The 12,280-nt window shown below is 39.8% G+C and overlaps 1 protein-coding gene across 5 annotated transcripts in view; it reads right to left on the bottom strand.

Moving 5' to 3' along the window:
• Positions 1–12,280, bottom strand: part of rptor (regulatory associated protein of MTOR, complex 1) — a 337,285-nt gene that overhangs the window by 47,079 nt on the left and 277,926 nt on the right. For all 5 annotated transcript variants that reach the window (XM_041216771.1, XM_041216772.1, XM_041216769.1 and 2 more), the window contains 3 exons: positions 3,126–3,231; positions 1,160–1,274; positions 937–1,061 (listed from right to left, as the gene is read on the bottom strand). In XM_041216771.1, the coding sequence (XP_041072705.1) occupies positions 937–1,061; positions 1,160–1,274; positions 3,126–3,231 (346 nt within the window). The remainder of the gene's footprint in view (positions 1–936; positions 1,062–1,159; positions 1,275–3,125; positions 3,232–12,280) is intronic.

Here is a 12,280-nt window from a genome sequence, read left to right as displayed (position 1 = left end):
ACAAATAAAATGAATGATGTCAGCATATGATGTCATGGTTTATGCAATATGCATAAGTGTACTGTGCACTGGAGAGAAAAGGTCTGTATTCACCTTTTATCCATTTCATTCTCAAAGCATAAAAGAGCTTCAATTTCCTTTCGACTACCAATGGCATTCCAGTAAATTGTGGATCAAATTTATTTTTGCTATTTAAAATAAGATCTAAATATCAATTACTATTTTAACTTGAAATAAATTATACAAGTTCCTTGCTAAAAATAAACGGATTTTAAGAATCCACAATATTGCTTCAATTCTCTGCTCAAGAATGTGGATAAGTGTTGTGATTTTCACAGCTCAGAACATTTGACGTCAACATTTTTCAAATAGGATTGCAAAACAACAATGCTGAATTCAGAAAGTTCCAGCAATTTTCTGATGTCCTTAAAGTAAAATCGCTTTACTTCAATAAAACACAAAAGTGAGCCACACCTGATAATTATAGGAAGCAAACATAAAGAAAGACTTTTGAGTAGCGCTGGAATAAAAGGACAAAGCAAATAAATAACTAAGAATCCTATGCTGACATTCTGAAAGATGATTTTTTGAGCCACAATTTCTAGTAACTACAGTCACATTGTCAGCGCTGATAACACCAGCTGCTAACAAAGAATTTGAAAAACTGATTTCAGAAGATTGGAGTGGCAAATGGAATTTTGAGTTATGGTCAAACTTAATAGCAAACAGGTTTCAGAATCTCTCTATTCCTGTGACACCTCAACCTTGGTGCAATCAACCAAAACCAAGAACATCATATCCTATATTAGATGTCTGAATCTGAACCTATCCGAGTAGTCAGCAGCAAATGCCCAGCAATGCAATGACACACTAGTGCTTTGGACTATTGGTTAACTGCTGTGAACTGAATAACTTGCATCATTAGAGTTATTTTACCTGTTGCAGAGAGGAGCAGAGAGCAATCCTGTCCATTCAGATATTCCATAGCAGTAATCCTCGTGTATCGGGGATTTCCATTGTGGAAATAGTCAAGCTTTTCTCCTCTCTCCCAATCCCAAAAACTTCAATGAAATAATGAAACATGAATCAAAACACTGTTGAACGAGATAGAATAACTTTGATATTGAAATAATTTGCTTGTAGCCAAAGCTGCTCTTACCATATACTGTCTTTGTCAGCTACCGCTATACAGGTAGTGAAAGGATGAAACTTCACCACTGAAGGGACGCCTGGATTTCTGTTGATAAAGATCTGGTCATCCAATCTTGGGACACCTAGGTAGAGAGAAAAAAAACTGGTTAAAATCACATTTACAAGAATAAGTGTTATTTTAGGAAAAGTAGGGAGCCATCATTCTTCCATCTTCATAATAGAACTGTACAGCTACCGCTGGGATTCCTGCAGATGGTCGAGAACAGGGTGTGAGGGTGGAGGGGGGACCCTGAATAATGTATCACAGACAAAGGTGCCCGAAAGGGAAAAGGCCAATGACTGAACAGAAAGTTACGTGCTAAGCGAGAGCTCACACTGCACAAGAATAGAAAAATGACTTCACCAGCAAAGTTCTTGGGAAGGTGTAATGGAAGCAGACACTTCTATTCAGATAACGGACACCAGACAGATGACAACTTTTCTTGCTTTGTGACTGAACATGTTGGATCAGGTGTATACAGTGAACGGAAAAAACTGAGCCCGGAGGATCACAAATCTGCAAACAAGCCCTTGAATACAGAGACAGAAATTCAGGAGGGCTCTGTTATGTGCAGATCCTCTCTGCTGAACATCTTTAATGGTGCTGCACCCAGCAATCCAATAAAAAAGGCTTGCAACACTCGAACCTTGGTAAAGCCCCATCAATTCTTCTCTGCCTCTCTAGTGCAGCATTTCTGGTAAATATGAAATGCTTAACAGACATTTTGTTCAAATTTAGTTTCTTCCAGGATGTCCCAGGCCTCCCAGCAATTTCAATACCACCAACAGCCTATTTCTTTTTAGTGCTTTGGTGGGCTCATTCTGTCACCATTACTCACTGCCTATAATTTATCCAGCTTGTTTTCTAACTTGTCCATTGCACAAAAATCTCAATATTCACTCCTTCCAGATCAGGCTTTCAAAACATCGTGCTCCACTTGAACCTGTACTTCTTGTTTCCCACCTGCCTCACTATTACAGGTACGCTGGTGAGTTAAGCTCCATTCTCTTCCCTGATGCTGCCCCATCATTTTTTAAAGTGTTTTTCCTCTGAACATCGTCCCGTTTGGAGTTGGGGATACTTCTCGCTCTCACTGACCAGGTGTGAACACACCTGTTGGTACTGCTCCCCTGCCACTCCAGCCCGCCCTCCATCTGTGTTCACTCGCAAAGCGGGCTTGCCCTGGGCAATTCTATTGCTGATTTGGACACCTTATACATGAGGGAAAGAACAAAATGCTCGTGGCCGATGCGATATGCCTATCACCTAAGGGAGTCCAACTATTCAATGCTTTGGCTCAAGGAAATGTGGTCCAACTGGGTGTTGAGTGATGCTACATGCAGGTTTGGGAGAATTCAAAGCTAAACTTTACAGTTCTGTTCCAATGTCCTTTAATTTCCCACTTGTAGCACCAAATTTCTCTGTACACCATTAATAAGCACCTCATCCCAATTCAAAAATCCTTTTGTCCCTCTTCCACCCAATTCTGTGTGTTGCTAAAATTTCTATTTTAAAATACCTCCCCATTCTTCTCAGTGTTAAAAAATATTTTGGAATGGTAACGTCAATAAACAAGCATATCCCTAATCTCACTTAAAAATAATTTTTTCAACTCAAGTGACCTTTTCCAACGATACACACGCTCTCGTCCTTGACTTTTCCATTGTCTATTCCAACAACCAAAAGATTAATTCTTGTTCTTCAATTCTCTTCTTCATAAAGGGTTATCAACCGGAAATGTTAACTCTTTCTCTCTTCAGATGCTGCCTGACCTGCTGAGTGTTTCAGGCATTTTCTGTTTTTATTTCTGATTTCCAGCATCTGGGGTATTAGTAACCCTCAATATTGCATGTTTAATTGAAAAAAACTTCCACTGCAATGTGCCTTCATTAAAAATGATAATTGGGTTAATTATATCTGGTACATGGCTCACCTTTCTCGATAATCCACTCAGATCGTTTTCTAACTCGTCCATTACGTAAAAATCTCCATTCTCGCTCCTTCCGCACCAAGCTTTGAACGTCATGCTCCTCTGGAATCTGTACAGAATAATGGCAGCGTTGGCAAAAAATCTGCATTAAATAGGTCAAAGTTTTAAAACTTTATTTACAGCGACATCAGCCACAGGCTGCCAAATTACACTAATTGGCTCCCATTGAATTATGTAAATAGGGCTGTCAGGCAAACTATAAAAAAAAATTTTTTTTAAAAATCTCAGTTAATTTTGGTTTTAGTTGCGGCAATATTCTAGCCGCCAGGCCACCAGTGCTGGTTAGTGTGTTATTGAATGGAGCAGCAGGTTGGCTGGGGCTCATGGCTGATGCAGTGGCCTCAGGCTCAATGATAAAGGTCACTGAAAGACACTGTTGCCCTCTCACTATATTGTCATCCTATACAGCGCACACATGTAGAAGAAAGAAGTAACATGGATTGATATAGCATCTCTCACAGCCTCAGCATGTCACAAGCACTTTTCAGCCAATTAAGTAGTTTTTAAAAAAAATAAAGTGCAGTCATTGGGAGGGGAGGATGAGGTGGGTGAAAGGAGGACTTAATGGATGCACACATGCAAAGTATAACATCTGCACGGGTGCAGACATGGGGTATTGTTTGCAGAGTTACCGGTTATAATGGAGCTGTGGAGATGAAGGTAATATTTGCCTAGAAGTTTATGGGTGAGGAATTGCGAGGTGTGCTGAAGGATATGGGAGGCTTTAATTTCTGCAATTGAAGAAATTAATTGTTAAAGGATTTAATGCATTAATTACAGTTAAGTGAGATTAATTGACATCATTTAGAAACATTTAGAGATAATATCTGGAGAAGCCAATGGATGAGGATATATGCTGTCTTACCTAAAATAGGCAGAAGAATGAAAAGTTGGAACTAAAATATGTAAGCCTTGGTTACTATTTATATACAGCTTGAAGTTTTGAATTTTACCAGTTCTTATCGCTCTTTCCTGAAGGTTTGACTCCTACTGGGGTGCAGTTCCACAGGTTATCAGTTTCCTCCAGTACCTTGGCCAAAGTTGGTGGTCTTCATTTGCGAGCCTAAACACTAATCCTGGATTTTCCTCAACCATACCACAAAAGTTGGTCATATAAAGGTGGTGGAGAAGGGAGGATGGGGCAGAGAGGTCTACGCTGGATTCCCACAATTAAAAGTTAAGATTCCCTCACATTCCCAGCAGGGGTCTTGGCCAACCATTCTGCATTTAAACCACAACAGGGCTGGGGGACATCAGGCTAGAAAAACCAGTCCATTTTCCCACTTCCCTGCAATCATTCCATCAATTCCAAAGGATTTGGTAGGTGCATTGAAAGCTGATGATTCCGAGATGCACAGTGTAATCTCGGCGATTAATAGCATAAAAAAATTAATGCATCAAATTGCAGAAGCCAACTGTGATTTATCGACAGGCCTATTAATAACCAATTAAAGCTTAGCACAGTCCAACACTTCCATGAACATAGCAAATAAAATATAATGGCTCTCTGGATGTAATTAGGGCTGGGATACTAACACTTTTCTGTACAAAATGAAATAAAACATTATAAGGTAACTAAAAGGTGGCAGTGTTAATTTTCACAAGTATCAGGCCAAATATAAAACACACACTTGAATTAAAATGTCAAAATGTACAAAAATTATACAACAGGTTTGGAATGCTTTAAAGCATTTTATGAAAACAGTTTAAAACTGAAAATGTAAAAGGATCAATAACCAACATAGAAAAATTAATGAAAGGTCCACATCTTGAGTGGAATCTTTTGCAGATTTCCAGCACTCATGGGATCAACTATTTGAAAAAAGTACCAAGAACAAGTGAAATATCACACAGGATTTTCACCCGTGCTGCTTTGAAAATTTGGAGTCATAATCGAAAACCATGGGTCAAGTGCACAGAGATGTCAGGTTGAGGAAGGAATGCCTTCTACTGCTTGTTTCTAATACAACTTCCATAACTGTTCATGAGTTCATTTCCTGATCTAATTGGTCTTTAGTTCCACAATAATGAACATAAAGACTCTACGCAGTACATAAAAATAGGAACATTTGAAGAAAAAACAACTTCCATTTATATAGAGCCTTTCATAACCATAGGATGCCCCAAAGTGCCTTACAGCCTGAGGTACATTTGAAGTGTTGCCACTGTTGTAACATAGGAATCACAACACCCAATTTGCAAACAGCAAGCTCGCACAAACAGCAATGTGATAATGACCAGATAATTTGCTTTACTCATGTTAAGAGAAATATTGGCCTTGGCACAGGGATAAGCCCTCTGCTCTTCTTCAAAATATTAGACCATAAGATATAGGAGCAGAAGTTAGGCCATTCAGCCCATCGAGTCTGCTCCGCCATTCAATCATGGCTGATAAGTTTCTCAACACCATTCTCCCACCTTCTCCCCGTAATCTTTGATCCCCTTACCAATCAAGAACCTATCTCGGTCTTAAATGCACTCAATGACCTGGCCTCCACAGCCTTCTGTGGCAATGAATTCCATAGATTCACCACTTCTCCTCACCTCTGTTCTAAAATGTCTTCCCTTTACTCTGAGGCTGTGCCCTCGGGTCCTAGTCTCTCCTACTAATGGAAACATCTTCCCCACGTCCAGTCTATCCAGGCCTTTCAGTATTCTGTAAGTTTCAATCAGATCCTCTTTCATCTTTCTAAATTCCATTGAGTATAGAACCAGAGTCCTCAAACGTTCCTTATATATTAAGCCTTTCATTCCTGGGATTGTTCTCGTGAACCTCCTCTGGACCCTCTCCAGGGCCAGCACATCCTTCCTGAGATATGGGGCCCAAAATTGCTCACAATATTCTAAATGTGGTCTGACCAGAGCCTTATAAAGCCTCAGCAGCACATCCCTGCTTTTATATTCTAGTCCTCTCGAAATAAATGCCAACATTGCATTTGCCTTCCTAACTAACGACTCAACCTGCAAGTTAACCTTAAGAGAATCCTGGACTAGGACTCCCAAGTTCCTTTGCACTTCAGATTTCTGAATTCTCTCCCCATTTAGAAAACAGTCTATGCTTCCATTCTTCCTACCAAAGTGCATGACCTCACACTTCCCCACATTGTATTCCATCTGCCACTTCTTTGCCCAATCTCCTAACCTGTCTAAATCCTTCTGCCTCCCCGCCTCCTCAATACTACCTGTCCCTTCACCTATCTTTGTCATGGGATCCTTTACATCCACTTGAGGGGGCAGTTGGGGCCCTGGTTTCATGTCTCATCTGAAAGCCGGACACCCAAACTTATTGCAATATAGAAGTCTTCAAGTATATTTTGGTGGTATCATGCAAGTAAATTTTAATTATATCCCACAGCACTAATTATTGAGACAGGGAGTGGATTCAAAAGTTTAACTTATGGGTTTTTCTGTGTTTCTACAGCCAAAGATAATTTGGCGATAAAGCAGTCATATGGCAAGAACATCGATCCTGAAAAACACAAGGTAACTAACCGCCTACTCAACTAGTAAAAATAATTTGTAAGTGGTGTGTGCATTGCAGGGCACCCCCGCTTTGAAGACATTATCCCATAAGCAACTTGTTTTTTAAAATTTGTTTTTGGGATGTGCTACTGCTGGCTAGGCTGGCATTTACTGCCCATCCCTAATCCACCTGAAGAACATTAGTGATCCAGGTGGGTTTTAAAGACTATTTGGTAGTTTCATGGTCACTGGCCAGATCTTCTGGTCTCCCAGTGGTCGCACTCTGAAAGATGTACTTGGGGGCTCCTTGGAATTCCCAACACCAGGACTCTGCATTATTTGCCTGCGATGTTTCAACTTTTGATGGGCAATTCCTCAGCGTCCGGAACCCTTCAAAAAAGTTTCCAACTTATCGGAGGGTTCTGACTCACTTACCAGAATTGTTACCCAGGAAATGTTAAGACAGGAAAAAACCAGGTCTAACTTCTGAGTAACTATACAACTGACAACCCCCACCACCCACAAACTCTCCAGCTTTCCCTCTGACAGATCTCACCACCCTACCCATCTGACATCCTGCCACCCACTTACCCAGCTGGGACTGTACCCACCCTATTACCCAGCTAACACCCTACCCACTTACCTCACTTATACTCATTCACCAGCAGAGTGAAAAGCTATTTTCATGTCCTAAAGCTTTCCATTGTGAGAGTGAATGAAGATTTACCAAAATGTGACAGCTAGTGCCATAAAAAGGGGGTGTGGCTTGGCTTTCCCCAACTATCCTGCCCTACAAGAAAGGGCTCTGAGAACAGGTACACTCTGCATTTCTGAAGAGGCCTGGTTCAGAGGTCCGGGCGAGAAATGCGGAGCTCCGGTGCTGTGTAAGAAAATAGGAGTGGAGTGGAAATCCGACAGTGATTGCCGTTCCTTGGAAGCTTCAGCCCAGTGTTAATGAGAATAGCAATTTAATCCAGATTTATTAATTGAGTTTAAATTCCCTAGCTACCATGGTGGGTTTTGAAGTCATCTCCAGACCATCAGTCTGGGCCTCTGGATTTCTAGTTCAGTAGCATTAGCACTATGCTAACGGCCCCCTGGAGGGGTTGGTGAAAGAAAGAGGGCCAATATCCTAATACTAACATATTTCTTGTTTCTTAATAGAAGAAAGCTATGCAAGGCTCACTAATGCTTCAGCTGATTATGGTAATCAGCTGCTTAGTCATACGGACCAGCAAACTACCAGGTTTGAATCCCTGCCTGTGCTGAGTTAACTGCAATGAAGATGGCAGTAGGGGCAACAAATGCCTTAAAGCATTCTGGAAATCAGTCAATAAGCTCAGTTCCTAATCACTATTCAGAGATCTTTGCTGGGAGTCCAGGAGTAGACAGAAGGTAAGGAAAAGAGTTAGTTCAGTGGTATGCTTCCTTTCCAATAAATTATCGAGGACATTTCAAAAGAACACGGTTTGCTGGTAGAGAGAAAGAGAGAGAGAGAGAGTGAGTCTGCTTTGATCCAAAAGGGAAAAGGGCATTTGGTGTACGCTATATTTAACAGTCTAATGGTAGCTTCAGTTTTCTTAAATTGGTTTATATAATTGAACTAGATTCAACACATCGTTAGAGGGAATAGACACTTGTTTTAAAATGGATAATCCTCACGCACAGTGGCAACAGTTTTCAATCCAAAGGTCTTAAGAGTCTGATATTCAAACAGAAGTTTATTTTTGAAAAATATATTGTTTTGTTCAATCCTAAGAACGTTGAAAAGGCTTGCAACAGATAATAGTGTTCAGCCATCAGACATAAATAGCTTGTTGCAGTTAGGATCTTTCTGGTCATTTGCTGCATTCGCTTTGCAGAAGATCATGGTAAGTGCCAGGAAAGTAAAAGATGAACAGTGCCACAGAAGCCTTAAAAGTAAAGGAAGCAATGTGTAACTTAAATCTTCAACCAATACAGAGTTCATGCTTTTGATGCTTGTGTCCTAATAGGATTACAAATTTGATCTTGCTATATTGAAAGGTTAAGACATAACATTAGGAGATCAGGAAGAAATCAGCTGGAACACTTTCATTTGAAGGGCAATCACCTTTTAGAATTCAGGCTCTCAGGGAAGGCAGCTGAATTTGAAACTATAAATAGATTCACGAGGCAACCAATTTTATTTTCCTTTATTCTTTCATGGGATGCAGGCGTTGCTGGCAAAACCAGCATCTGTTGCCACCGTTGTTGCCATTTGTTGAGTTTTTGCAGATTGAGGGATATATTGGGAAGGCATGTACAATTGGTTAAATACCAATTTGCTTATTAGGCTCCATGTTCGTTCTTATTTCTGAAAATTCTTTTGTTCTGCAAGAATGTGTTGTCACCCAATGGCGGGGGGGGGGGGGGGGGGGGGAAAGTGAGATCAGTGGCAGAGATTTTGATCCTCTCTTTCCTCCTTGAGCACCTTTCTTCTGGTTTGTATCATCAGAAATCCTCAGGCTGCCATCTCACTACAGACACTGGTCTCAGACCAGTTGAAGTAGATACAATAACAGCAATTCAGCAATATGCTGGAATTGTGCGCAAAGCATTTATTAGTGAAATGTACCGAAGGGGTCGTGCTTAAAGTTGGAATGGGGCGATGTAGTTTCTAAAAATCCAATTAAGAACCTGCTTACTACATCTGACAACTTTCCAATGTTTGAAGTGTTGGGGTCCTAAGTCAGGACTGACAGGCAAGAGTTACTAGTGCATCACCTTCGAAAGAAAATGTCTAACTGATGAAAATTAGTGACATTTCAATGTATTGTAATCACTATGGTAGTGATGAAATATTAAATGCATTGATAGATAGAATATGGATAGAAAATAGTAAATTGCTGTGTTTCTCATATCATAAGTGATTACAAATCTAAATAGTGTTTCAATGCACCAGCGTGCATCTACTGGTGACGGGTGCACCCTCTCCTGGCATATTTCAAACAGTACGAGTTGAAGCACTTCACTCGACTTCTGTAATGCCCAAAGCAGCTTCAGTTCAGTGCTTTAACATCCCTTTTCATGAATATTTTACAATAGTTACATAAATTTGCAGCCATGACAGCACTGCAGTGGTATCCTCTCTGTTTCTTGGATGCTCCATAGACCAGTTATCAAAATACCATCTGCAATAATTTACAATGGTTATAATTTATCGATTCTGTCTGGATTAAAACCATGGGTTTTTTTTTCCAACAGGTTTAATTTTTTTCCCCACAGAATATTTTAATGACATAAAATGTTATAATTTGCTGCATCCTCAAACAAAATCTCAAAAGTCTATGCTATCATCTCTGTTATGCCAATTTATTCAAAGATTATGTTGATAAGGGAATGATGTTTATTTAAAAGCCCTTTATACTGTTTTGTTCCCCTGGATAAAATTCTCCCATGGTTTCACAGCAATGGTAGAAAAGATGAGCGTGAATATTTCAACATCAGCTGGAAGAATCTCCAGTTACAGAAGCCTGTGAAAAACAGGGCTGTCTGCAGACTCATTGTAGTGAACTATGATACAGAAGTTGCCTTTTTGCACTCAATCTACCCTCCACTTATGCATTCCATTACTCAACATGTTGGTATAAAGGCACAAATTCACAATTATGATCCCTAAAGCACAATCACAAGCTGATTTCACAATCTCACGCAAACAGTCAGTGCAGCACTGGATAGGAAGGGGGTGAAGCTTGAAACAACTGAAGGTGGATCAACTGGCACAAGGGTTAAGACCTGTACTTTAATCCACCTTAAATCAATGAGGTGAAAATAAGTAAGGATACCCAGGTCCCAGGGTCCACAACACAAAACTGTGCAATTCAACATTCTTTTCATCCACACTAGAATTCTACTCAGGGAATAGCAAGGTTGCTGTAATCTTTTTTCAATTCCATCACTATTGCACTAATCTTCTAGAGGTTGAGTATGACATATGGCTTTAGCAGATTTCCACACTGGGCGCCAAAGTAAAAATACTCCATTCCTTAGCAATGGCATCCTCCACCATGATGATTCCAATTTTATTTGATATACAATAATGAAGTGACTCAACCTAAGGCTATCGTTAACATATTCCAACAAATTAAGACAGACATGGAGAGGTGTTTAGGAATGTATCATTTCTTTATCCTTCCAGGGAATAACACACCATGTTAAAGAACCTTAGAAGGAAAAAAATTAAGATAAAAAAGTGGGAGAGAAATTGGTTGATACAAAAAAAATCAACATTACAAACCTTAAATTTAAAATGGTTATCATCAACAAGTAGATTTAAATTAAAATACATAGATTTAAATGGTGGAACATTTTCATTTTAATACTTAAAGCAAAGCAAAAATTAACGTGAAACAAGAGAAAAACTGTCCGACAGAAAAAGCTCACTGTTGGTCACTTCTGCTGGAACACAGATTTACAACTACAGAAACAGGAATCGATTTACTGGTCTCAGCCGCTAGTGGTCATATTAAATAGCCATTACTTGTCAAAAGTTACACCATAATGATGAAAGTGGTTGAGCCAAGTGCCCAGATGGAAGCTGTTCTGCAGTAAATTATAAATGAAGTAGAAGACAATTATAGAAGACTGTAGTTCTAGGAAAAGATCCTCAATGTATACTGGCTTACTCCTTTCGGTATTCCAATTTTAATCATGCAGCTGTGCTGTGCAACCCACTGTAGCTTCAGTGTTGGCATGGGTTCAGCCAGAGTGAATGCGCAGCACGCTGAGATCAGCACTTGTAGTACATTACTGAAAAGGAGGCATCATGTACACTGCAGCTCCACAGGCAGACTAGGTTACTCAATGTCATGGTTTTCCAACTGCAGCTTCAATTTTTGTTGGTAAGCAAGGAAACCTTCCATGTAATATCTTTAGGACTGCAGTCTTACAGGGTTTGGCCATCCTTTGCATCTGCAAACTTGCAGCAGTATTCAATATTGCTCAAAATATGTTTCCTTCACAACTGTATTTATTCTTTCCTATCAACCTAAATATGACAATTTGTCAAAATACCACATTTGCTTGTCAACCAGCTTACTATTCTGAATGTTAACAGCTTCGCACATTTACTCTCCATGGGAAACATGGAAAATTTCAATAGTTAAAGAATTCTGGTCTCTCATATTCGGAACACATTTGATGAAATGTACAACCCAACAGAATAGAGATATTCAACAATGGCATTCTTGCTTTTCATCCATTGTTTTGGGTCAATTTGGTAACATTATGTCGTGCCTTTTCCAGTCTGTGGCAGTACACAACAGTGCGGCTGAAGGATTAGAAAATAATGGCACTGAACTTAAATGTTTAAACTAAGCTGATGCCTTAATGTAGCTCTGCTGCGTGGCTGGGGGCACTATTTCCTAGATGGGATGTTAAATATGGGCTCAAAGCGTTAAATCTGTTTCTCTCTCCACAGATGCTGCTAGACCTAAGTTTTTCCAGCATTTTCAGTTGTTTTCAGATTTCCAGCATCCGTAGTATGCTTTTATCTTAGAGACAAGATGATGTTGTGTGCCTTTCATAGCCTATAATGCCAAGCAATTCTCTTTCATTCTTCCAGTTTTCTCCCCCACCTCTCTCGAAAACTTTGACTCATACTTCCATATATCTCT

This window comes from Carcharodon carcharias, chromosome 22, assembly GCF_017639515.1.
Source record: "Carcharodon carcharias isolate sCarCar2 chromosome 22, sCarCar2.pri, whole genome shotgun sequence".
Classification (NCBI taxonomy): domain Eukaryota; kingdom Metazoa; phylum Chordata; class Chondrichthyes; order Lamniformes; family Lamnidae; genus Carcharodon; species Carcharodon carcharias.
Note: the sequence above shows the minus strand (reverse complement) of the source record. Positions and strands in the feature narration are given on the sequence as shown.